The 26,287-nt window shown below is 47.0% G+C and overlaps 1 protein-coding gene across 1 annotated transcript in view; it reads left to right on the top strand.

Moving 5' to 3' along the window:
* The window catches only part of LOC104931749 (titin), a 157,861-nt gene that overhangs the window by 72,857 nt on the left and 58,717 nt on the right, over nt 1-26,287 (top strand). Inside the window, exons 113-174 of the mRNA XM_027275733.1 lie at nt 114-240; nt 638-780; nt 1,638-1,761; nt 3,282-3,548; nt 3,641-3,738; nt 3,828-3,996; nt 4,106-4,375; nt 4,469-4,735; nt 4,810-5,088; nt 5,508-5,916; nt 6,042-6,166; nt 6,260-6,526; nt 6,646-6,915; nt 6,998-7,297; nt 7,392-7,694; nt 7,794-7,981; nt 8,069-8,183; nt 8,334-8,621; nt 8,713-8,864; nt 8,965-9,112; nt 9,207-9,384; nt 9,484-9,605; nt 9,713-10,000; nt 10,091-10,387; nt 10,477-10,663; nt 11,621-11,736; nt 11,833-12,132; nt 12,297-12,596; nt 12,706-12,811; nt 13,741-13,937; nt 14,047-14,355; nt 14,469-14,747; nt 15,491-15,790; nt 15,930-16,232; nt 16,337-16,533; nt 16,619-16,802; nt 16,928-17,230; nt 17,365-17,664; nt 17,761-17,879; nt 17,966-18,143; nt 18,283-18,567; nt 18,739-19,032; nt 19,148-19,447; nt 19,538-19,719; nt 19,925-20,054; nt 20,203-20,393; nt 20,491-20,920; nt 21,046-21,351; nt 21,480-21,661; nt 21,789-21,918; nt 22,005-22,156; nt 22,240-22,387; nt 22,707-22,869; nt 23,050-23,201; nt 23,317-23,613; nt 23,725-24,024; nt 24,125-24,439; nt 24,524-24,672; nt 24,785-24,935; nt 25,022-25,303; nt 25,398-25,700; nt 25,824-26,126. Coding sequence (XP_027131534.1) covers nt 114-240; nt 638-780; nt 1,638-1,761; nt 3,282-3,548; nt 3,641-3,738; nt 3,828-3,996; nt 4,106-4,375; nt 4,469-4,735; nt 4,810-5,088; nt 5,508-5,916; nt 6,042-6,166; nt 6,260-6,526; nt 6,646-6,915; nt 6,998-7,297; nt 7,392-7,694; nt 7,794-7,981; nt 8,069-8,183; nt 8,334-8,621; nt 8,713-8,864; nt 8,965-9,112; nt 9,207-9,384; nt 9,484-9,605; nt 9,713-10,000; nt 10,091-10,387; nt 10,477-10,663; nt 11,621-11,736; nt 11,833-12,132; nt 12,297-12,596; nt 12,706-12,811; nt 13,741-13,937; nt 14,047-14,355; nt 14,469-14,747; nt 15,491-15,790; nt 15,930-16,232; nt 16,337-16,533; nt 16,619-16,802; nt 16,928-17,230; nt 17,365-17,664; nt 17,761-17,879; nt 17,966-18,143; nt 18,283-18,567; nt 18,739-19,032; nt 19,148-19,447; nt 19,538-19,719; nt 19,925-20,054; nt 20,203-20,393; nt 20,491-20,920; nt 21,046-21,351; nt 21,480-21,661; nt 21,789-21,918; nt 22,005-22,156; nt 22,240-22,387; nt 22,707-22,869; nt 23,050-23,201; nt 23,317-23,613; nt 23,725-24,024; nt 24,125-24,439; nt 24,524-24,672; nt 24,785-24,935; nt 25,022-25,303; nt 25,398-25,700; nt 25,824-26,126 — 14,017 coding nt within the window. The remainder of the gene's footprint in view (nt 1-113; nt 241-637; nt 781-1,637; nt 1,762-3,281; nt 3,549-3,640; nt 3,739-3,827; nt 3,997-4,105; nt 4,376-4,468; nt 4,736-4,809; nt 5,089-5,507; nt 5,917-6,041; nt 6,167-6,259; nt 6,527-6,645; nt 6,916-6,997; nt 7,298-7,391; nt 7,695-7,793; nt 7,982-8,068; nt 8,184-8,333; nt 8,622-8,712; nt 8,865-8,964; nt 9,113-9,206; nt 9,385-9,483; nt 9,606-9,712; nt 10,001-10,090; nt 10,388-10,476; nt 10,664-11,620; nt 11,737-11,832; nt 12,133-12,296; nt 12,597-12,705; nt 12,812-13,740; nt 13,938-14,046; nt 14,356-14,468; nt 14,748-15,490; nt 15,791-15,929; nt 16,233-16,336; nt 16,534-16,618; nt 16,803-16,927; nt 17,231-17,364; nt 17,665-17,760; nt 17,880-17,965; nt 18,144-18,282; nt 18,568-18,738; nt 19,033-19,147; nt 19,448-19,537; nt 19,720-19,924; nt 20,055-20,202; nt 20,394-20,490; nt 20,921-21,045; nt 21,352-21,479; nt 21,662-21,788; nt 21,919-22,004; nt 22,157-22,239; nt 22,388-22,706; nt 22,870-23,049; nt 23,202-23,316; nt 23,614-23,724; nt 24,025-24,124; nt 24,440-24,523; nt 24,673-24,784; nt 24,936-25,021; nt 25,304-25,397; nt 25,701-25,823; nt 26,127-26,287) is intronic.

Raw genomic sequence — 26,287 nt, forward strand, 5'->3', positions numbered from 1 at the left:
AAGGCGGTATAAAAAAAAGATAAACTTTATAATAAACTTTTTAACAGTGAAGTTTGTTTGATTTTATGAAATCTTCTGATGTGTGTGTGTGTGTGTGTGTGTGTGTGTTTCAGGATGTTGAGATTAAGGAGGAAGGAACTCGACACATGCTGATCCTCTTTAACGTCCGCATGGACATGGCGGGAGGCGTCGACTTCTCGGCAGCCAACGCCAAATCCAACGCTCAGCTCCGGGTCAAAGGTCAGAGCAGGATTTATTTATTGATTTAATAAGTTAAAGTGTGAAGACGAGCACAGGCAGAGAGTCAAACTGTCCGTCAGCATCAGGAGAATCTGTTCACACTTTCATCACAACAGAAACTTTTTCTGTAGTTTAGATTTTTTCTCTTAAAATGAAAATGATGAAATTAAATCAGGTGAATCTGAACTGTTTTTCAGACTCTTCTTCTTCTCTGTCTCTGAGTGTCTCTGAGTTTTCAGCCAATCAGCTGCCGAGTTTATTTTAGGATCTTTATCTGAAGTGAGACGCTGCTCTCTGATTGGACGATCAGTGACTTCCCAAAGACTTCAGATCAGGACGTCCAGCGATCAGACAGATGCATGCTGGTCTGTTTAAACCATGTCTTCTTGTTGTTCAGCTCGCTCCATCGCCGTGCTGAATCCTCTGAAGGACGTCACGGTGACGGCCGGAGAGACGGCGACCTTCGAGTGCGAGCTGTCGTACGAAGGCATCGTGGTCGAGTGGTTCCTGGGAGGACAGAAGATGGAGGCCAGCGACCGGGTGAGTCACCAAACCACACTGCAAAACATCTGATGTTCAACTAAAGGAAGAAAACTTTTTACAGTGTAAATTTTCTTAAATTACCTTAAAAAACAAAAAAATTCATATTTTTTATTTTTAAACATTTTCTCCAATGAAAACAGATAATTTGGTTTATACACTGTAAAAAATATAATTTCATCAGTTTTGGGGTCATAAAAAACTGAGTCAGAAATAATCAGCTATTGTCATGACAACACGATAATTAAAGAAAAGTTCTTTACAGAGTGCACACTCATTAAGTTTGTTTAAAAAACGATATTTTAATTTTAAAAATGTTAAAACTTTTCAGGCTTTTGTTGATTTGAATGTTTTTTTTCTCTGCTGCTTATCTTATTTTTTACAGTGCTGAAGCTCAGGCCTCTCAGCTGTGTTAAAAATATCAGCTGATATCAGAGCAGCTGCTCGTTTATCTGAGACAGGCTGCACCGCCTTATATAGACTTTAAACTAAACGAGTAATCTGATTACTCAAAGAAACTAAAACAAAGAGAAAAAATGTGAATTTATATCGAAAAACAACAAAGAATTTAGTTTGTGAAATTTATAAAATTATGAATTAATGATTAAAACAGTTAGATCTGATTTATCCATTAAATGATTTGCTGATCATCAACAGTGATCAACAAGTTTGATTTTACATCATTAAACTAAATTAAATTAAATTAAGTCAAATTAAATTACATCAAATTTAAAAAGTATAAAAGAAAAAACAGCCAAACTAAATTAAATTAAATTAAATTAAATTAAATTAAATTAAATTAAATTAAATTAAATTAAATCAAACAGTTCTCTGACGTCTCATGTTCGTCTCTGCAGGTGAAGACTCGGGTGGCGGGTCGTATTCACGCTCTGACCATCAGAGACGTGAAGCTGTCGGAGGCCGGCGAGATCAAACTGACCTCCAAAGACTTCAAGACCCAGGCTCAGCTCATCGTCAGAGGTCAGGGGTCACGCACCACAGACAGTGAACGCATCGCAGACAGTGAACGCAACACAGACAGTGAACGCACCACAGACAGTGAACGCATCACAGACAGTGAACGCATCACAGACAGTGAACTCATCACAGACAGTGAACGCACCATATACAGTGAATGCACCACAGACAGTGAACGCATCACAGACATTGAACGCACCACAGACATTGAACGCATCACAGACAGTGAACTCATCACAGACAGTGAACTCATCACAGACAGTGAACGCACAACAGACAGTGAATGCATCACAGACAGTGAACGCACCACAGACAGTGAACGCATCACAGACAGTGAACGCACCACAGACAGTGAACTCATCATAGACAGTGAACGCATCACAGACAGTGAACGCACCACAGACAGTGAACGCATCACAGACAGTGAATGCATCACAGACAGTGAATGCACCACAGACAGTGAATGCATCACAGACATTGAATGCACCACAGACGGTGAACACATCAGACAGTGAACTCATCACAGACAGTGAACGCACCACAGACAGTGAACTCATCACAGACAGTAAACACATCAGACAGTGAACTCATCACAGACAGTGAACACATCAGACAGTGAACCCACCACAGACAGTGAACGCACCACAGACAGTGAACTCATCACAGACAGTGAACTCATCATAGACAGTGAACGCACCACAGACAGTGAACGCATCACAGACAGTGAACGCACAACAGACAGTGAACGCACCACAGACAGTGAACTCATCACAGACAGTGAACGCATCACAGACAGTGAACTCATCACAGACAGTGAACGCACAACAGACAGTGAATGCACCACAGACAGTGAACGCACCACAGACAATGAACGCATCACAGACAGTGAACGCACCACAGACAGTGAACTCACCACAGACAGTGAACGCACCACAGACAGTGAACTCATCACAGACATTGAATGCACCACAGACAGTGAACACATCAGACAGTGAACTCATCACAGACAGTGAACGCACCACAGACAGTGAACTCATCACAGACAGTGAACTCACCACAGACATTGAACGCACCACAGACAGTGAACACATCACAGACAGTGAACTCATCACAGACAGTGAACGCATCACAGACAGTGAACGCATCACAGACATTGAACGCACCACAGACAGTGAACGCACCACAGACAGTGAACGCACCACAGACAGTGAACCCACCACAGACAGTGAACTCATCACAAACAGTGAACGCATCACAGACAGTGAACGCATCACAGACAGTGAACACATCACAGACAGTGAACGCACCACAGACAGTGAATGCACCACAGACAGTGAACACATCAGACAGTGAACCCACCACAGACAGTGAACGCATCACAGACAGTGAATGCACCACAGACAGTGAATGCACCACAGACAGTGAACTAATCACAGACAGTGAACGCATCATAGACAGTGAACGCATCACAGACAGTGAACACATCTCAGCAGATGTTTGACAAACTTTGTTTTTGTGTTCAGAGCCGCCGGTGGAGTTCACAAAGCCTCTGGAGGACCAGACGGTGGAGGAGGAAGCCATCGCTACGCTGGAGTGCGAAGTTTCTAGAGAGAACGCAGAAGTACAGTGGTTTAGAGAAGGACAGGAAATCAGAAAGACCAAGAAGTACGACATGATCGTCGATGGACGCAAGAGAGCGCTCGTCATCCAGGACTGCTCTCCGGACGACGCAAAGATGTACACGTGTGACGCCAAAGAGTTCAAGACTTCCTGTTTCCTGGAGGTTACACGTAAGAATCAAACTTTCACAGTCAACATCACATCCTGTAATAAAAATAAAACCTTTAAAATCGAGTTTTAATGGTGTGATCTTCGTCCACAGCTCCTCACGTGGAGTTTACGAAGCCTCTTCAGGACGTCGAGGTCAAAGAGAAAGAATCCGCTAAGTTTGAATGTGAAGTGTCCCGCGAGTCTGCCAAGGTGAGACCAGCTGACACTTGAACAAAGCTTCACTTTAAAACTCACGTGTGATTGATGACGAACCGGCTGACTCTTGTCTTCCTGTGCAGGTTCGCTGGTTCAAGGATGGCGGTGAGATCAGGAAAGGAAAGAAGTACGAGATCATCGCTAAGGGAGTCCAGAGGATCCTCATCGTCCACAAGTCCATGTTCGACGATGAGGCTGAGTACGAATGTGACGCCAGGACCTCCAAGACGTCCGGCATGCTCACTGTCATCGGTGAGAAAATATGTCTATGATCTGCGTCCTGACGAGGCAGCAGAGGTTACCTAACAGCCAAGGCTCAGGACTTCTCTTGGTTAACCCATTCTTGTGTGTTTGGTTTCAGAGGAGGCAGCCAGGTTCACCAAGAACCTGTCCAACGTGGAGGGGATGGAGACAGACAGCGTGAAGATGATTTGCGAGGTGTCCAAGGCCAGCGCTGAGGTCACATGGTACCGTGGGGACGAGGAGCTGCCGGAGGGCGGACGCTACGAGCAGATCATGGATGGACGCAAGAGGATCCTGATCATCCAGGACCTGAGGATGGAGGATGCTGGAGAGTACAACTGCAGGCTGAGTTCCACCGTCAAGACGTCCGCCGCGCTCAAACTCAACGGTGAGAATAACATAATAATAATACCAATGCGATGATGCGTTTCCTGTTGATTTGACAGGAAAATAAACGTTCTTTTCTTCTTCCTGTTTCCAGAACTCGCAGCCGAGTTCATCGCTCGCCCTCAGAACCAGGAGGTGGTGGAGGGTGAGAAGGCCGAGTTTGCCTGCTCCGTCTCTAAAGAGACATACGAGGTGAAGTGGTTCAGAGGTGACAAGGAGGTCCAGGCCGGGGATAAGTACACCATCGTGAGTGAAGGAAAGAGACGAGCTCTTATTGTGAAAAACTGCGAGCTGAAGGATGAGGGAGGCTATGTTGCCCACATCGGCAGCGTTAAAGCCTCAGCCGATCTGTATGTGATTGGTAAGACTCACTCCTGTTCCACGGTTTCGTTCCTTCAGAGTGACGGTTTGATCCTAACGAGTGTTTCATTTCAGAAAAACTGAGGATCATCACGCCGATTAAAGACACGGAGGTGAAGGAAGGAAGTGAGATTGTGTTCAACTGCGAGACAAACGTTGAGGGAGCGAAGGCCAAGTGGCTGAAGAACGAGGAGACCATATTCGAGAGCAGCAAGTACATGATGGGTCAGAGGGACAACGTCTTCTCCCTGAGAATCAGAGACGCCCACAAGTCCGACGAGGCCACCTACACCATCACTCTGACCAATCAGAGAGCAGAGCAGGCCAAGAGCAGCGCCAGCGCTAAAGTCGCAGGTAAATAATTTACACCTGTAATCAGGTAGTATTCATTAATCAGATTTAATCTTAGGAATGGTGTAAGGAGAAACAAAATTTTAAGGACCCTGTCAGTACACAGCGTTTCAATATGGAGGCCTCCGTGAAAGAGGACACGCTCCTGCTGTAGATAAAAGACTCATTTTTAAGGAACTTATTTTCAGGTGATCATACATGCATGAAAACACAGTTATGAATATTATATTCCATGTTTGCAAATCTGACACACTGCACCTTTAAGATGTGACTACATGTCACTTTAACCTTTGAACATCTTTAAAACACAGACGAGCTAACACGTAGCATAGCATGACTGACTGTGATTGGATTGAATGGTCACTCATATAATAAAAACAGAAGAATAGAAATCAGATTTATTGACTGTTCTCACGCTGCAGAGGAGAAGCTGAAGTTCCTGGATCCCATCGAGGACATCGAGACTCAGGAGAAGAAGACTATCAGCTTCAGCTGTAAGGTGAACCGACCTGAGATGACCGTGAAGTGGATGAAGGCCGGCCAGGAGTTGACGCTCAGCAAACGCATCGTTTACAGAGTCGACGGCCTCAAACACACCCTGACCATCAAGGACTGCATGATGGACGACGAGGGTGAGTACACTGCCACAGTCGGTGATGACAAGTGCTCTGCCGAGCTGATCATCAGTGAGGCGCCGACAGACTTCACGGCACAGCTCAAAGACCAGACCATCACCGAGTTTGAGGACGCCGAGTTCACCTGCAAGCTGAGCAAAGAGAAGGCCGTGGTGAAGTGGTACAGGAACGGACGGGAGATCAGAGAAGGACCCAGGTACAATCAAACACTGCACACAAGGCAGCAGCTAACATGCCAGGGAATTAGAAGAGATGCTCATTATGACCAGCAGGGGGTGCACGCAACAAGTATTTAAGATTCTGTTCACACCTGTCCTGCAGATATCACATGGAGAAAGAAGGCAAGACGTGCAGACTGATCATCAAGGTGTGCAGAGCTGATGATGAATGTGAATACGCCTGTGGTGTGGATGAGAGGAGGACCAGAGCCCGCCTCTTTGTTGAAGGTAAACAAATCTTTAAACAAGCCTTTGTCTCTGTTGAATCATCATGTGTGACATATGTGTGACATACATGTGACCATGTCTGGTTTTCTGCAGAGACCCCAGTGGAAATCGTCAGACCTCCTCAGGACATGTTCGAACCTCCGGGTTCAGACATCGTGTTTGAGGTGGAGCTCAACAAAGACCGAGTTGAGGTGAAGTGGATGAGGAACAACATGATCATCGTCCAGGGAGATAAATACCAGATGATCAGCGAGGGTAAAATCCACAGACTGCAGGTCTGTGAGATCAGACCTCGAGATCAGGGAGAGTACAGGATCGTGGCCAAAGACAAAGACGCCAGAGCCAAGCTGGAGCTGGCAGGTGAGTCATCATCAACAAGTTTACTGTCGTAGACGAGACAGCTCTCGATAAACTGGGTTCAGAAAAGGGTTGTGGTTAATCTGTAAATGTTTTAACGAATCGTTTAATCTCGTTTGCAGCTGTTCCAAAGATCAAAACTACCGACCAGAATCTAGTAACGGATGCTGGTAAGCCCTTCGTCATGAGCGTGCCCTATGATGCCTACCCTCGTGCCGATGCAGAGTGGTTCTTTGCGGACGCCATGTTACCTGTCCAGAACATTGACACCTCCATCGACAAGACTGAGTACCGCCTGAAGAGCCCCAGCAAGGAGGACCAGGGCCGGTACAAGGTGGTGATCAAGAACAAGCACGGCACCGGAGAGGCAATCATTAACCTGGATGTGATCGGTCAGTCTGGGGAGTAAATTAGTGATGAGAGATTTGCCTGTGGATGTCAGGAGAGTTTTTAAATGATAGGTTGTTTTTCCAGATGTCCCCGGACCTGTCAAGAACCTGCGCGTGGTCGATACTGCTGATGGTGAGGTCAGTTTGGCCTGGGATGAACCTGAGAGTGATGGTGGAAGCAAGATTATTGCCTACATAGTGGAGAGACGTGATGTGAAGCGTAAGACCTGGACGTTGGCTACAGACCGTGCTGATATTCCAGAGTACTGTGTCAGCGGCCTCCAGAAGGACTCCATGTACCTGTTCAGGGTCTGTGCCAGAAACAGAGTCGGCAGTGGACCCATTGTCGCCACTGAGGATGCTGTTCAGGCCAAGAACAAGTTTGGTAGGAAAGCCCCAAATATGTCACGTACATTCACCTCCTGTCTCCACACTTTCATCCAATCAAACCCTAAATGTGTTTGTTTTCTTCTATCAAGACGTTCCCGACGCTCCGGAGAACGTTGCAGTTGCCTCTGTGAATAAGTTTGGTGTCACCGTCAACTGGGAGCCTCCCAAGTTTGACGGTGGATCTGAGATCACCGCCTACGTGATTGAACTCCGCGACAGGACCTCTGTCAAGTGGGAGGCAGCCTTGGTCTGCGGTGCCAGTGACCGCTCTGCGGCGCTGAACGACGTGGTGGAGAACAAGGAGTACATCTTCAGAGTCCGAGCAGAGAACAAGGCCGGCATTGGCAGGCCCAGCGCCGCCACAAAACCCGTAAAGATAATGGATCCCATCGGTTAGTTTAAAGCAGCAGTTCAGATGTTTGTTTGCTCTCATACCTGTATAAAACTTCAGACACTTTATTGGTCCTTTGTGATCTTTGTGATTGCTGCAGAGAGGCCAAGTCCACCTCTGAACCTAAACTTCAGCGATCAAATCCAGACCGCCATCACGCTGACCTGGGAGACTCCCACCAGCAATGGTGGCAGCATGATCACCGGCTACATCATTGAGAAATGTGACGACGGCACCAACAAGTGGCTCCGCTGCAACGCCAGACTGTGTCCTGACCTCTCCTACCGGGTATGAAGCTTCCTGCAGAGTTTAGTCCTTTATTTTACTTTTACCTGTTTGTTTGGAAAACATTTTAAAATCTATTTGTTGTTGTAGGTGTCTGGTCTGAAACCCGGTCAGAAGTACCTCTACAGAGTTTGTGCTGAGAACGCCGCCGGAGTCTCCGATCCAGCCGAGAAAATCGGACCACTGCTTGCCGACGATCCTCACGGTACGAGATCAATAAAAACAAGAACTTAAACTGAATCTAAATGTAAACTGTAATTCAGGGAGTCTCTCTGCAGTTCTGAAATAATCCATTAGGTGGCAGTATAACTCACATGTCTCTATCTAACGTGAAAACATTTTTCCCTCCTCACAGTTGGTCCAACCTTCGACCTGAGTGGTTTCAGGAACGGCCTGGAGGTGATCGTTCCTCAGCCTCTCACCATCAGAGTCCCCATCACTGGATACCCGACTCCCGTTGCCAAGTGGACCTTTGGAGAGAAGGAACTGACCACTGAGGATGAGCGTGTCTCCATGGTGACAAAGCCCACGTACACGGAGCTGACGGTCACACCGAGCGTCCGTCCAGACAAAGGCACCTACACCCTGCAGCTGGAGAACGACGTTTCCTCTGTCTCTGGAGAGATCGAAGTCAACGTCATTGGTAAGCAAAATATGTTCATGCTTATGGTTTAATGAAAGGTAGACTTATATGACTATGTAGTGGTTTATTGTTGGTACTTTGATTTTCACAGCATGCCCAAGTGCTCCTAAGGACTTGAAGGTGGCTGAGGTAACCCGCCACCATGTGCACATGATGTGGGAGGTTCCAGAGCACGATGGAGGAAGTCCAGTCACCCACTACCAGATCGAGAAGAGAGAAGTGTCTCGCAAGACCTGGGCCAAGGTACATCTGAGTGTTTCCCTTTTGTAGTGCTGAAAGTTCCTGTAACTAAGATTAAGAATAAGAAATTTTGTGCTCACCATTTCATTCATACTTATTTCAGGTGGCCACCGGTGTTTTGGACTTGGAGCACACGATAACAGACGTCATTGAAGGAAAGGAGTATCTGTTCAGTGTCACCGCCTGTAACAAGTGTGGACCCGGAGAGCCAGCTTACATTGACGAGCCTGTCAGTGTCTCCTCTCCTGCCAGTGAGTTTTTATTCTGATTAACTCAGAGTGAGGAGGACACACACCAGAAAAAACAAATATCCAGAATTTCACGAGTGTTGTTTCTCTTTCCCAGCTGTACCCGATCCTCCTGAGAACCTGAAGTGGCGCGATAAGAGTGGCAAGTCCATCTTCCTGTCCTGGGAACCTCCAAAGTACGATGGCGGTGCCCCGATCAAAGGCTACGTGGTGGACAAGTGTCAGCGTGGTACCGATAAGTGGGAGCCTTGTGGTGACCCAATCACTGAACTGAAGTAAGACTTGAAACTGATTCGTAATGATGTCTACAAAAGCTCATGGACACATGGGTCTATTTGCGACTGTTGTGATTAATATATGTTTTTTGCTCACAGGTTCCAGGTGACTGGTCTGATTGAGGGTCAGTGGTACGCCTACAGAGTCAGAGCTCTAAACAAACTGGGAGCCAGCCGACCCTGCCGGGCCACTGATGAGATCCAGGCCGTTGATGCCAGAGGTAGGCCAGTGCTCCTAAGAGTATCAGTTGTGAGTAATTGCATCAGGAGCAGGAGTTGTTGAATGATGTTTTGGTTTCTCTCACACTTTTCTTTCAAATTCAAACAGAGCCTCCAGAGATCCAGCTCGATGTGAAACTTCTGGCTGGTCTGACCACTAGGGCCGGTACGAAGATCGAGCTTCCCGCTGACGTCAAAGGAAAGCCTGATCCACGGGTGAAGTGGACAAAGGCCGACTTGGTTCTGCGGGCAGATGACCGCATTGCCATTGACACCCAGCCGGGACACTCCAAGCTGTCCATTGCCAACACCACAAGAGGCGACACTGCAACCTACATCATTGAGGCAGTCAATGCTTGTGGACGCGCCACCGCCACTATCGATGTCAACGTTCTTGGTACTAATGCTGTCAAATTCTGTTTGTCAAGCTCATATGAAGTCGGTTGTTCCTCAAACTGAGTCATTGCAATCACTTTCTCCTCTTTAGATAAACCCGGCCCTCCAGCTGCATTCGACATCTCAGAGATCACCAACGAGTCGTGCTGCCTGGCATGGAACCCTCCTCGAGATGACGGCGGCTCAGCCATCACCAATTACATTGTGGAGAATCGACAGACAGACAAAGAGGAGTGGGTAAAGCTGTCAGCCACAGTGAAACACACAACGTTCAAGGCCTGCAAGCTCACTGCTTTGAAGGAGTACATCTTCAGGGTCAGTGCTGAGAACCAGTATGGCATCGGCGAACCTGCAGAGCATGTGCCAATTGTTGCCAAGTATTCCTTCGGTATGTGTTTTTACACTTATATCTACGAAAAGTGATTCCTTTTGAAGACTTGATCATACAATACAAACATGATTTTCCATCTGTTTCAGATCCTCCTGGTCCTCCAACCAGAGTCACTCCCTCTGAAATTGCCAAGGATGCCGTGACTCTGAACTGGATCGAGCCAGATGAGGATGGCGGCAGTCCCATCACCGGATACTGGGTCGAGAAGTTTGATCCAGAGAGCGACAAGTGGATCAGATGCAACAAACTTCCAATTAAAGACACGACGTTCAGGTAAATAATCAAATTATAGGAATAATGATGATGGGGGATACATATTAATACTAGTGCTGTCAAAATTAACGCGTTAATTTTGTCGATTAATTTTAAAGAATTAACGCGTAAAAAAAAATTAACGCAATTAACGCGGTTTTGTTTACTTCCGGTGGCGGCCGCCATTTTGGATGTGGCAAAGTAGAGCTTTGTTTCCCAGATATATTAGTGTGTGTGTGAATGGGTGTATAAGAGGCATTAACTTAAAGCCCTCACGGAGACTGCGCCCTGGGCGGTCGCCCACATTGCCCACAGCTAAAACCGGCCCTGCTTGTATTAGTTTACGGGCAGATCTGCCACATCCAATATGGCGGACACGTTAACGTATCGCAGCAACGGACCAACCTGCTCAATGAGGCGTCTATGTATATATGTCTATGATCTATCCTAACTAAAGGAGAGTCTATGTGTATGTGTCTATGATCTATCTTAACTAAAGGAGAGTCTATGGCGGAAAGGATAAGGACGGACTTTTAGGGGAACATTTCATTTTAAAAAGTTGCCCGACGGTTCGTTGGACAAAAACAAGGCAATTTGCACAGTTTGCAAAGCCGAATTTAAATTCCACAAAAGTAACACGACTTTAACATATCACCTCAAAGCAAAACACCCTGCTCAAATTACCTCCACGGGACCTCGCCAGTCTACACTACAGGAGTGTGGCACTCGTCGGTATATTTCCTCATTCTGGCTTTTTTCTATTTGCCTATTTGCACTGTGCATATGTGCACCTTAAGCCAATAAAATGAATGAATTTAAATTTACTTTCTCTGTTTATTCTACATTAATTTGATCATTTTACATAAATAAAAATTCATTATACGCTATACGTCTCAGAAAAATGCATTTAATTTATTGATACATTTATTGATAGATTAATCGCGATTAACTTCTAACTATGCTTTCATGTGGCTTCAGGGTGAAGGGGCTTCCCACCAAGAAGAAGTACCGCTTCCGTGTTCTAGCTGAGAATCTGGCTGGACCTGGAAAACCAAGCGCAGAGACCGATCCAGTCCTCATCAAAGATCCCATCGGTATGTCTCATGTCAATCAGTGCATCAAGATGTCTTAAGAGTAATGGACTGTAGAGAGTAAGTGGACGATTATAATAACACAACTCTCATCTTCAGATCCTCCATGGGCTCCTGGTAAACCTGTCGTCAGGGACATCAGTAAGAAAACAGCCCTGTTGGCATGGACCAGGCCGGAGCATGACGGCGGGGCAAAGATTGAAGGCTACATCATCGAGTTTCAGAAGACCGGAAGTGAGGAATGGATCCGCATCGCAGAGGACGTTCCTCAGACTGAGCACCAGCTGCAGGGTCTGATAGAGAACCAGGAGTACTCATTCCGGGTCAAGGCTGTCAACAAAGCCGGCGAGAGCGAACCCAGTGATCCCAGCGACCCTGTGGTCTGCAAGGAGAGACTCTGTAAGTCCAACTCTGGTGTAGTAGGAGGGTGGGAAGCACAATGGGCTGCGTCCAGATATCAATATCTGTATTTGAGTTTCGGGAAACACATCATAGGCTGAAATAATCCACAATGAAACATTCTGCCTGCCTTTAATAACCTTCCTCCTGTTTCCAATCAACAGACCTACCATCTGCTCCTCAGTGGCTCGAGGTGTCCAACATCACGAAAATCAACGCCAGCCTGAAGTGGCAGGCTCCCAGCAACGATGGAGGCTCGCCCATCACCAACTACGTGGTTGAGAAGAGGGATGTGAGGCGGAAGGCCTGGCAGACTGTCGACACCACCGTCAAGGAGCTCAAGTACACGGTTACTCCTCTTAATGAAGGATCGCTGTATGTGTTCCGTGTTGCTGCAGAGAACGCAGTGGGAATGGGTGAATTCTGCGAGCTAGAGGACGCCGTCCTCGCCAAAGACACTTTCAGTAAGTTTGCAACATCATGGGCCAGGCCTGGTGGATCCTGGCAGAACTTTAGACTTTCAGTCTTATTGCTGTCTGGTTTGGGCATTAATGTTTGTCATGTTTCCTGCAGCAACTCCTGGACCTCCTTATGCTCTGACAGTGGTGGAGGTCACCAAGCGACATGTGGAGCTGAAATGGGAACCTCCCAAGAGCCACGGAGGAAGGCCCATTACCAAGTAAGACTGAAAACCACCACTGTACAACTTTTGCTAAGAGGCAATGTAGTGATGTCAAAGGAAGTGTTGTGGTTGTTAGAGATATTTGGGGTAAAAATCTAATCAGATTTTATTTGTACAGTCCAAAGTCACAAAGTCCATTTTCCTCTGAGGCTTTACAATCTGCCCACAAAAAACCTTTACCAGTGGAACCTGTGATAGAGATAGAGAGACACAGATGCTCAGCAGCAGCAAATCATCAACTAACTATAAACTGTGATGGAGATATGGCAGCAATGATGACAGTAGTAATATGTGTAGTGGACGTCATGCAGGACCACAGCAGCAGCCACAATCCACGAGAACCTGCTGGACGACAGAGACAGAAACTCCAGGGAAGAAGTTTAGTTAGTGACATGCATTAATGAGACATGAATGTTTACAGATGGAGAGAGAGAGAGAGAGAGACAGAGAGACAGAGAGAGAAAGAGAGAGTTTTCAATAAAGAGAGATGTGACTGCATCTTCAACCAATACCGTGCCTGACTAGGAATAACCCTGAAAGAGAAAGAGACAGAGAGAAAGAGAGAGGGGAGGGAGGGGGAGTCCCCCGGCAGTCTAATCCTATGGCAGCATAACTAAGGGATGACCTGAGCCAGCACTAACTATAAGCTCTATCAAAGAGGAAAGTCTTCAGTCTACTCTTAAAGGTGTTGACCGTGTCTGCCTCCTGAACCCAGAATGGTAGTTTGTTCCACAGAAGAGGAGCCTGACAGCTGAAAGCTCTGGCTCCCGATCTACTTTTAAAAGAAGAAGACCAATAAGTTACGATTCAGGAGAATGGGGTGGAAAATAACTCTCTAAACGTAGTCCTGGTTGGTTTTTTATTGTTTTTGATGCCAAATTCAGCTGAAGAATGATTCAACATGAGAGTTTCTTTTTGCTTCATAGGTATGTGATTGAGAAGAAAGAGAAGGTGGGAACTCGCTGGTTGAAGTGCTGCAAGACTCCAGACAAACAGACTCAGTTCAAGGTGACGGATGTGGATGAAGGGTCTGAGGTGCAGTTCCAGGTCAGAGCCGAGAACGAGGCTGGGGTTGGAGACCCAAGCGAACCCACCGAGATCCTCACCATTGAAGATCCAACCAGTAAGGGTCCATTAAATATTTAGAATGAAAGATTTGTTCTTTCTTTCTGCTGCTAAAAATCTATAGAATACTGTCAGATGTAAACTCAGACATCTTCCTCTTTCTCCAGGCGCTCCATCCCCTCCACTGGAGGTGAAAATCCCAGACGCCAGCAGGCAGCACATCAATGTCACCTGGAAGCCTCCGGCCAAAGATGGCGGCTGCCCAATCACTGGTTACCATGTGGAAGTGGCTGAGGCCCGTCCTGAGCTGAAGTGGCTCAGGGTCAACAGCAGACCCATCAAGGAGCTCAACTTTAAGATTGATGATGGAATCAAACCAGAGAAAAAATACGTCATCAGGGTCCGTGCCATCAACCCTGTTGGTGTTAGTGATCCCTCTGAGATTTCCGACAAGGTCTTCACCAAAGATCCTGACTGTAAGCATCAACAGAATTTAAACTTATATAAATATAAGAATATAAAATAAGTGAAAACAAAACACAGATGATAAAAAAAAACCTCAATAATTATTCTGTTCTCTGGCCCAAAGGTGGTCCAACCATGGATTTGGAGGCACAGGATGTGGTTGTGGTTGAGGGTGAGAAGCTGCACCTGAACATCCCGTACATGGCGATCCCGACACCCAAGATGGTTTGGCAGAAAGATACCGTGGAGTGTAAGGCTGATGACCGGCTATCCATGACAGTGGAAATGAGCAATGCTCACTTAGAGCTGCTCAAGTGCACACGTGCCGATGCCGGTGCCTATGCCATCACCCTGGAGAACAACCTGGGAACCGCCACTGGGACCGTCAATGTCAAAGTCATCGGTAGGACGTCCTTTGAATAACTGTGCTTTGGTCATATCCAATCCATCCATATCCATCTTAGATAATTTTCTTGACCTGGGGGACCACAGTATTTTCCAGAATCACTGCTATTACCGTATTTTTTCGCACTATAAGGCGCACCTTGAATGAATGGCCTATTTTAAAACTGTTTTTATATATAGGGCGCACCGCATTATAAGGCGCATAGAATAGAAGCTACAGTAGTGGCTGGGGTTGCGTTATGCATCCACTAGATGGAGCTGCGCTAAAGAGAATGTCAACAAAACAGTCAGATAAGTCCGTCAAACTTTATTAATAGAATACAAACCAGCATTCTGACAACTCCGTTCACTCCCAAAATGAATAAACAGCTGTTTTATTATTTTTCCCGAGGTAATGTCAGTGACGTAGTATTTTCGCGACACAAATTGTGTTGGACTGGAATTCCTCTTTCCCGTTCTTACTGCTGTTACTTCCATAGACATATCTGCTCATAGATGCCTCATTGAGCAGATTGGTCCATTGCTCCGACATGGTTACTTCGGCAACGCCCCCTGACTACGGTAGCCATGATTAGACAATATTGATCCAATTATAAGGCGCACTGTCGGCTTTTGAGAAAATTGAAGGCTTTTAGGTGCACCTTATAGTGCGGAAAATACGGTAATTCTTTCTGAATGTTTTTCATGAGAAAAAGACAAGCAGCAGTCACAACAGCAGTTTTGCTTCTTTCTTGAACCCAGGACTCCCTGGTCAGTGCAAAGACATCACCTCCAGTGACGCCACCAAGAACTCCTGCAAGATCAGCTGGGAAGCCCCAGAGGATGACGGTGGCACCCCGATTGTCAGCTACACCCTAGAGCGCCGCGAGGCCTCCAAGAAGACATACATGCCCGTCTTGTCAGGAGAGAACGTCCTGACCTACACCGTCAAAGACCTCTACATGAACTGCGAGTACTACTTCAGAGTGAAGGCTGTCAACAAGGTTGGCTCTGGAGAATATCTGGAGCTTCGCAACCCAGTCATCATAGAGGAAATCAAACGTGAGTCTTGTTTTCATCTTGTTATTAGCATGTTAGCATTCTGATGTTAGCAGATTATAAAAGGTATCACTCGAGGATTATGTTAACTCTGATGGTCTTGGCCGCAGAGACAGCTCAGTTATTACTGTTGACTCCACAGAGAAACCAGACCCACCCATCCAGGTGGAGGCTCAGGATCCAACATCCAAGTCCATCACGGTCACATGGAAGGCTCCCGACAACGATGGCGGCTGTCCCATCCAGGGCTACATTGTGGAGAAGATCGAGAAGGACGGCGACAACTATGAGAAAGTCACCCCAAGCCTCGTACCTGGTTTCTCCTACGTGGTAACAGGCCTGAAGGAGGACATGGAGTACCAGTTCAGGGTCCGAGCTGAGAATGCTGCCGGAGTCAGTGAGCCATCCCGCAGCACACAGCTCATCAAGGCTGCAGACCCAGTCGGTATGAAAAACTACACACACTTCAAAAGTCATTTATTTTCCCAGGGAAATGTTTTTGGCTTTAAACTTTTAATTTCCTAAATTTTATAACTCTTTCATTCACAGATAAACCAAAGGTCACCCTCCACGCCCGCGTGCAGTCTGGTCTGTGCATTAAGAAGGGTGAGGAGATCCGAATTGATGCCTACATCTCCGGTTCACCGTATCCCAAGGTCACCTGGCTGAGGAACAACGAGGATGTCACCAAAGAGCCAGCCAAAACTGTGGTCCCTATTGTAAGGAAGAAGAAGACCAAGGCCAAGGTTTGTGTCCTCAGAGAGTCCTGAATGTTTTTAAACATTTCTCAATATTTCTTAAGGAATTAACTTATTCCTTTGTTACCTTCAGGTTCCTGAACCAGAGGAGGAATTTGTGACTCCACTTCGTGAGCGTCTGGGTCTGGATCAGACCAAGAAGGGTCAGTCTGTGGTGATGATACGTGACGCCGTCAGAGCTGACCATGGCAACTTCACCATCCAGGTGGAGAACACTCATGGTGTTGCCTCCGCCTCCTGCAATGTCAATGTCCTTGGTGAGGCAGAAAGATGTATTTTTTATAACCGCACCCGCAGATGACATGATCTACTCATAGTCCTTATTTACATGAAACATAAGATACAAAATCTACCCATTAATCCTCACCCTGTTCTGCCGCAGACAAACCCCGTGCTCCAATCAACTTCACCTTTGATGAGATCAGGAACACCTCGGTTATTTGTAACTGGGAGCCTCCGGAGGATGATGGTGGCAGTGAGATCCTGAACTACATCCTGGAGAAGAAGGACAACAAGAACGATGAGGTTGGCTGGATCACCATTACCTCCACTCTGAAGGGCACCAGCTGCCCCATCACCAAACTCATTGAAGGGAAGGAGTACATCTTCAGAGTCACCGCAGAGAACAAGTTTGGCTGCGGACCGGCATGTATCTCCGAACCTCTGGTCGCCAAGAACCAGTTTGGTACGTAAAGAGCAGAAAATAAAAAGTTAAATGAATGAAAATATATTATTCTAAATATTAAGATTATAAATCAACAAATAAATGATTGTTTTAACCCAAAATATAAATACTCACCTTTTCTCGTCCTCCTTCAGATCCTCCCGATGCGCCCAACACCCCCCGAGTCCACGAGGTGACGGCGAGCAGCGCCCACATCTCCTGGCATGAACCTAAGGATAATGGCAGCCCAATCCTGGGCTACTGGATCGAGAGGAAGGAGGTGAACAGCAAATACTGGACCCGAGTCAACCGGGCCCTCCTGAACTCTCTGGGGGTGAAGATCACCGGCCTGCATGAGGGTCTTACTTACATCTTCAGAGTGTGTGCCGAAAACTTGGCCGGGCCTGGGCCCTTCAGCGAGCCCTCCGACCGCACCATTGCCATGGATGCCATCCGTAAGTTTTGTACTCTTATTAAAGTTGTCAAGAGAGGTCAACCATTGTTCTGTTGAGTCAATGAATAAGTCTCTGTGCCCCGCCCCCCTCATGCAGTGCCTGCTGGCCCTCCCACTCCATGGGTTGTGGACACTGGGAAGGACTTCGTCATCGTGGCCTGGAAGCCTCCTCTGTACAACGGCGGAGGAGACATCTCAGGATACCATGTTGAGAAGGTACAAGAAGGAACCGGACGCAATTCCATGAACTGATGTCTCTTCTTTGTCACATCTTTGACCTGGACCTTATTTTCTGGTCGTAGGTTTTGGTTGGAGAGAAGGACTGGTCTCGCAGCACAGAGCACAGGTGCAAAGAGCTGACGTACACTGTGACTGGTCTGACCGAGGGAGCAGATTATTACATCCGTGTCATGGCCGTCAATGACGCAGGTCTTGGAGCTCCTGGTGTGACTGAACCGGTCACTGTCACAGAGCCTCAGGGTACAGATAGTTTTGTTATCAGACAAAGAAAAATGAGACCTTACTTCACCTCAAATTATTTTATCCGTTATTGTCATTGCAAAAATTATAGTTTTTAGAACTTTATTACACTTCTGACTTGTGACTCTGTGTCATTTAGAAACTCCCGCTGTGGACTTTGATTCTTCCGTGAGGAATGGCGTCATTATCAAGGCCGGTGAACCACTTAAGCTTCCTGCCGTGGTGACTGGCCGACCTCAGCCTGAAGTGAAATGGGCCAAAGATGAAGCCGAAATTGACAAGGAGCGGATGATCGTTGAGACAGAGGGCAAGAACAGCGCTTTGTTCATCAAGACGGCTGTGAGAGCGGATCACGGAAAGTACCAGATCACCGGCACCAACAGCGTTGGCACCAAGACCGCAGAGACCAGAGTGGATGTTATGGGTCAGTGTTAAATGAATACACATGATGGTGTCACAGAAAAATCCAGTGGATCTCCTTCAGACAAGCTTGTTGGGACTGTTCAGTTTTGTGATTTTTGAAAAAAAAAATCCAATGTACTACTAAATAACCAGGTACCAACAGCTGACATCTTACTTGCTTGTGTTTCCTTAGACGTCCCCGGACCAGTGGTTGACCTGAAGACGGTGATGGTGACCAAGAAGAACATCACCCTCACCTGGTCTGACCCCGTGGATAATGGTGGCAGTGATGTAATCGGCTACGAGGTGCTGAGGAAAGACGCCAAGATGAAACTTTTCCGCCAGCCCATTGAGACAGCGTCCTGCAAGTGTGACATTCAGGGCCTACTGGCTGGTGAGGAGTATGACTTCAGGGTTGTTGCCAGAAACAAGTTTGGTGATGGAGCTCCAGCCGACCTCGGACCCATCCTGGCCGAGGACCCCAAAGGTAATTTCCAAAATCTGACCAAATTTGGATATCAGGTGACAAAAAATATTGTGTAAATCGTAGTGTTGTTGAAACAATTGTCAAACATTGACCGAACTCCTCCATAATGCTCCAGGTACTCCATCTGCTCCAGAAAAGCTGCACTATACCGACAGAAGCAAGAGCACCATCACCCTGGCTTGGCAGCCACCTTGTACGGATGGAGGCAGTCCCATCAGTGGCTATTATGTTGAGAAGATGAGGTCCGACAGCACTGAGTATGACGTAGCAAACCGCAAGATCTTCACAGAGTGTTGCGGGACCATTGAGAACCTGTCTGAGAATCAGGAGTACGAGTTCCGCGTTTTTGCAATGAATGAGGTTGGAGAAGGAGATCGCTCGAAGCCCATCACCGCCACGATCCAGGACGATGAAAGTACAAATGTCACTATTAAAATCTGGTCAATATCGAAAGTTTTGATTGAGTCAAAGAGCCAAACACTGACAAATGTTTGTTTGTCCACAGTTTCTCCAGTTATTACCATCCTGAAGTTCTTTAAGAGCAATGCCATTATTGTGAAGAAAGGCTCTGCCATTGACATCCCGGCAGAGGTGAAGGGACTTCCTCTGCCGACCCTCCAATGGTTGAAGGATGACGTTGTAATCGAGAAGCCTGATGAAGAGAAGATGACGATGGAGACTGAGGAGGTGAGAATGTCTCAAAAAGACCCGAGTGCTGTGAAAAGTCAAAGTTTTCTATAGGATTGATTTGATTTATTTTTTTGATGAAGTCAGTCTGTTTAAAGTTTAAAGTTTGTGAAGAACATTGTTGGAGAGCTTGAAAGTTATGCCTTTGTTAATGATATTGTGTTGTATAAATTACTTTATGTATCTTTTGCTTTCTCGTCTTCAGGTGAACCGGACGACAATCAAGACTAAGATTGCCATCCCTGAAACCATCAGGCAGGATAAGGGCAACTACAAGCTGCTGGCTGAAAACTGCTATGGCAAAGCTCAACATGTCATCCGAGTCGAGATCCTTGGTAAGAACAAAATCTCAAATGAGTAATCATCCATGTCAGGTTTAGTTTCCATTGTTTTTGATGTCTCATAGAGCCTAATAAAACTTAAATTTCTTTAAACATTTCTCTACATATTGATCATTGCATTTACCCAACGCTGCAATTCCAGACCGCCCACTTCCTCCGAGGAATATTGTGGTCTCAGACATCAAGGCAGACTCGTGCTACCTGACCTGGGAGGCCCCAGAGGACAACGGAGGCAGCGAAATCACCAACTACATTGTGGAGCGCAGAGATGCCAGCAAGAAGAAGTCCGACTTTGAAGTTCTGACCATCAACCTCATCGACAGGAGATACGGGGTCAGTATCCAGACCTAGGCCATTTGCAGCATGTCTCTCTGTTGTAAAGATCCAAGTTATACATGTTGGACATGCTAAATGTCCTGTTCTCCTTCAGGTCTACAAACTGGACATGAACGGTACCTACCAGTTCAGAATCAAAGCTCAAAACAAGTATGGTGTCAGTGACGGCTGTGATTCAGAGAAAGTCGAGCTCAGGGATCCATTCGGCCTCCCTGGACCTCCACGCAACCCCAAAATCATTGCAGCCACAGCAACCACCATGACCCTGACCTGGGATCCTCCTCTGGACAATGGAGGCTCCACCATCCAGGGATACTGGCTAGAGAAGAGAGAGCGTGGCGCTGTGTACTGGGGTCGTGTCAACCGAGCACCGGTCACCAAACCCGCCGTGAAGGGTCTGCAGTACACAGTGCTCAGGCTCATCGAAGGAACCGAGTACCAGTTCAGGATTGCAGCCTGCAACGCTGCAGGAGTCGGACCGCCCAGCGAGTCCTCCGAGTGCCGCTTTGCTGAGGATCCATACAGTGAGTTTAAACTCTCTACAGCCTCAGAAACACTTTTCATCATTGCTGGTCTAGATCATGGAGTTTAGAGATGATACAGAGTAAAATGCTGAAAGACCCTTAACCTCTGTCTTCTCCTCTCTTAGACCCTCCTAGCCCACCTGGAGCTCCCGAGGTTAAAGACAAGACCAAGAACAGCATCACGCTTACCTGGAGCCCGCCAGACAAAGATGGTGGCAGCCCCATCAAGGGTTACATCATTGAGGTCCATGAGGAAGGCTCTCCTGACTGGAGGAGGGTGAACCCTGCTGACAAGCTTCACCCATCCACTGTAATCACTGTGCCCGACCTGAAGGAGGGCAAGAAGTGTAAGTTCAGGATCTATGCTGTGAACGCCGCTGGAAACTCAGAGCCCGCCAGGACAGGGGACATCTTGGTTCAGGACATCCTGAGTAAGTACCACACATCAGATCTCAGACCTGCTCAGGGGAAAGTTACTCATCCTGTTGATGATTTTTAGTTCAAGTTTAACAAGTTTACCTAAATATGAATAAATATTATTTTTGTGTTTGTTCTCTAGTTGAGCCGACAGTGACTCTGGACGTGAGTGCTCAAGACCTGCTGAACTGCAGAGCTGGAACGACCATCAAAATCCTCGCCACCATCACTGGGCGACCCGTTCCTAAAGTCACCTGGACGTTCGATGGAACTGCTGAGACTGAGAAGAAGAACGAACTCCACACACTGCCCATCGACTCTGAGGTCAGACCGCTCAGACTGTGTCTGTGTGACTGTCGTATTTTTTAAACGTGATTAACATTAAGCTTTTCAAGAGCTGTGGACAAACTGTGAAATACCTTCAAATATATAAAATCATTCTGGTCTTCAGGTCCACTCCACTGACACAACCTCAGTGGTCGTGATCCCAGAGTGCAAAATGAACCATAGCGGCCGTTACATCATCAACGCAGAGAGCCCCGCTGGACACAAGGTGGTGAAAGTCAGAGTCACCGTGCTCGGTATGTAAAGATTTAAAGATTTTGTCACATGCTCCCTGATGGTCCTCTGGTGGTGTGTTGTAATTTATTGCTTTGTGGATCCACAGACCTGCCCGGACCTCCAAGAGACTTTAAGGTCAGTGATGTGACGAGGGGAACCTGCAGACTGACATGGAAACCTCCAGAGTGCGACGGAGGCGAAAGAGTGAAGAGCTACTTCATTGAGGAAAAGGCAGTGCAGGGCAAAGCCTGGACTAAGGTACGACTGCAGACCTGCAGCTTTCACCATTGATGTCACTGTCTGAGCAGAATAATAATGTAAAGTCTGATCTTTTCTTCAAGGTCAACCCAGCCTGTGCTGCTCAGTCTCTGGTGGTTGCAGACCTGATCAATGGCCAGGACTACATCTTCCGTATCCGGGCTGAGAACCGCTTTGGGTTTGGGCCGGTCGTAGAGACCACCGAAGGAATCAAAGCCAGAGATCCAATCCGTACGTCTGCGCTCATATTTTTATCATAGCAAACACTAAAATATGCATTTGACAGGATTCTTTAATTTCTGTGTTGCGAATGATATATAAATATATATGTAGCTGACACTGTCACATATACATCAACCCCTTATTTAAAACAAATCAAAGAGATTTTACAATCTGACTCCATTAAACTGCTGATAAAACCACATCTTGTACTGAACCTGAACTTCAAATGATCAAATTATATGTTTAGAAGAAAAATCTGACTCTCTTGGAAAACAGATAATCATCCTGTTATCATGAATTTGACAAAATTATGGCGAACTGTGTGCAGATCCTCCTGATCCTCCAACGAGGTTGAAGATCGCGAACGTGAGGAAGGGCACCGTGACTTTGACTTGGAAGGCTCCAAAGAATGACGGCGGTGCACCTGTCACCCACTACAGTGTTGATCTGCTCTGCTGGGATGCCAGCGGCCAGAAGGATGCCTGGAGGAGGTAAACCATCATCTGAGAAGTCTACATGGTTCCACTTGGTTCCTACTAATTGAGACCTGGAAACCAAGTCAGGCTAGGTCCAAATTGTATTCAGTCTATTCAGGTCTGGTGGATCGGAAACAGTTTCAAGGTTTTATTTTGTTGATGTTGTTTGAATGTTTTCTTCTCTGTGACCTTCAGATGTAACAGGAGAGATGTGGACACCACCAGATTCAAGGTGGAGGACCTGACCGAGGGAGAAGAGTATGAGTTCAGAGTGATGGCGCACAACGATGCTGGAGCCAGCCGACCTTCATCCACAGTCGGACCCATCATCATTCAGGACCAGAGCTGTAAGACCAGGACAGCCCAAAGTCACAATTTGTCCTAATCATAAAGAAAGCATACATTTAATCTGCAAATTTGATTAATGTCTATTTTACAATATTTGCCATAATCTCATTTCAGGTGCTCCATCTATTGAGCTGAAGGAGTTCATGGAGGCTGAGCAGGGCTCAGACATCAGCATTGTGGCCACGATCCGCGGCTGTCCATTCCCCACACTCACCTGGTACAAAGCTCCACCCCACAAGTCTGATGACAAGGTGGAGGTTCAGTACGACGAGCACATCAACAAGATTGTGTCTGACGACAGCTGCACGCTCCTCATCCAGCAGGGCAAACGTCCCGACACTGGCCTGTACACTCTGGTGGCCTCCAACAGCTTTGGCAAGGCCTCCAAGGAGATGAGGCTCAATGTTCTCGGTACGAACAGTAACAGGACGACAAACTACAAGGGCTGAAAAACACATCTGTTTAAACTCTTAACATCCCAACAACCTCTGTCTGACGTCTAACCTTGTTTTTGTTATTCAGGGCGACCTGGTCCTCCTTCTGCTCCCATTAAGTTTGAGGAGATCGGATCTGAGAGGATCACACTGTCCTGGCTTCCACCAAAGGACGACGGTGGCTCCAAGGTCACAAACTATGTCATCTGGAGGCGTGTGGCCAACAGGAAGACCTGGGTGCCTGTCACCAATGAGCCCAAAGAGCGTATCTGGACGGTGGAGAGCCTGATGGCAGGACATGAGTATGTGTTCCGCATCATGGCCCAAAACAAATATGGAGTTGGAGAGCCACTAGACAGTGAGCCCGAAGTCGCCCGGGACCTCTTCAGTAAGTCAAATGACAAATTACACATTAATACTGAGTTCCAGTATTTAGGGCAGTGCTTACCAAGACAAGTATGTTGAATAACCTTCAATCCTTAATGCAGAGGTCCCCGGGCAGTGCGAGAAGCCAACAGTCACCAACATCACCATGGACGCCATGACTCTTAACTGGGAAGAGCCCGAAGATGATGGTGGCAGCCCAATCACCGGCTACTGGCTAGAACGTAAGGAGACAACAGGTAAACGCTGGACACGTGTCACCCGTGACCCAATCCGTCCCATGGGCATGGGCGAGTCTTTCGTAGTGAGTGGACTCATCGAGGGCTCTCAGTACCTGTTCAGAGTCTCCGCCATCAATGCCGCTGGACCTGGACTTTCAAGCCCTCCCACAGACCCCATCTTTGCCAGAGACCCCATCTGTAAGTTCTCCACTGAAATCAACCAAATTATGGATTTAAATCCATAGAGCAAGATGTTAACCACCAGTCTCTCCCATCCTTTAGCTCCACCCTCTCCCCCAACCCCGAAGGTTTCTGACTGGACAAAGTCTACAGTGGACCTGGAATGGATCCCTCCTCTGAAGGATGGAGGCTCCAAGATCATCGGCTACTGGGTGGAGTACAAGGAGGAAGGCACAGAGGCCTGGGTCAAGGTGAGAGGAAGTCAGCCATCACTATTTTATATCATCACCAATCTAGGCAGAGGACTTCATTTGAGATGTGTGCTTAAGAGCCTCCTTAGAAACTCTGTATTTGTGTTTTTAGGCCAAGGAGATTGAAATCCGTGGCACCCGGTTTGTAATCACTGGTCTGAAGACTGGTGGTAAGTACAAGTTCAGAGTGACTGCCTTCAATTCTGCTGGTAACGGCGAGCCAGGAGAAGTCCCAGAGGTGCTGGAGGTCAATGACAGAATCAGTGAGTCTAAGATCGTTACACATTTACAACCATCGTTCCTTTGTTTGCAATAAGCAGACTTTGACATTGACTTTCTTCCCCTCCAGTTGCTCCTGAAGTCGACCTGGATGCTTCAGTAAAGGAGAGGATGGTGGTCCATGCTGGTGGTGTGATTCGTATCATCGCCTACGTGTCGGGCCAGCCAGCCCCAGAGATCACCTGGGGCAGAGACGGAGCTGCACTGCCTCCTGAGGCTAAAGTAGAGACCACAGCCATCAGTTCATCACTGGTCATTAAACCCTGCATCAGGAGGCACCTCGGCGTCTACACGCTGACTGCCAAAAACACTGGAGGAGAGAAGAAGAAGACAATCACTGTGGAAGTTCTGGGTAAAATACATGTTCATGCCCAAATGAGACAGCATCTTTAGATTCTTCAGTATTTTTATGTTTTTAATTAAAATCCGGTTGTGTCCTTCCCCAGATGTTCCTGGGCCCATTGGCATCCCCTTCACCACTGAGAACCTGAGCATCGACTCCTGCAAGCTCAACTGGTTCTTCCCTGAAAATGACGGTGGTTCTCCCATCAGCAACTACGTCATCGAGAAACGTGAGGCTGAGCGTAAGGCCTGGACCTCTGTGTCCTTCACCGCCAGCAGGCAGAATGCCGTGGCTCAGGGACTCACTACTGGAAAGTCCTACTTCTTCAGAGTAGCCGCAGTGAACGCTATCGGCATTGGACCTTTTGTTGCGACCGCAGCAGAGGTTATCATCAGGGAACCAATGAGTGAGTTGACTTCAACAAATATGGTGACCACTGGTCTCTAAATGTTTTAGGTCTTTATTAAAGTCTGATTTTGACTTTCTTTTAAAAGTTGTCCTAATCTTTGTGTATTTTGGATCCCCTCAGGTGTACCTGAGCGCCCTGAGGAGCTTGAGATCACAAAGGTCACCAAGGATTTGATCAGCATCACCTGGAAGGCGCCCAAGTCTGACGGCGGTTCTGAGATCACCAGTTACATCCTGGAGGCACGTATGATTGGCAAAGACAAGTATACCAGATTGACAAAGGAGAAGCTCATGGAGAGGAAGTACACCTTTGATGGCCTGAGGGAGGGTGACACCTACGAGTTCAGGGTCATTGCTGTCAATGAGGTCGGCCCCGGCAAGCCGTCATTCTCCACCAAGCCAATCACCTGCAAGGACGAACTGGGTGAGGACTCATTATTGACAAGACCAGTTTTGTTTTGTATGTTTTAATTAGTTTTTTCTGTCTATGAAAATACACTTTTACACTTCAAATGTTTAACATTAGCCTCAGAAATATTCAATGATTTTTTTATTTGCAAGAAACAAACCAGCAAAGGGTAAGAC

Source organism: Larimichthys crocea, unplaced genomic scaffold, assembly GCF_000972845.2.
Source record: "Larimichthys crocea isolate SSNF unplaced genomic scaffold, L_crocea_2.0 scaffold196, whole genome shotgun sequence".
NCBI lineage: Eukaryota > Metazoa > Chordata > Actinopteri > Sciaenidae > Larimichthys > Larimichthys crocea.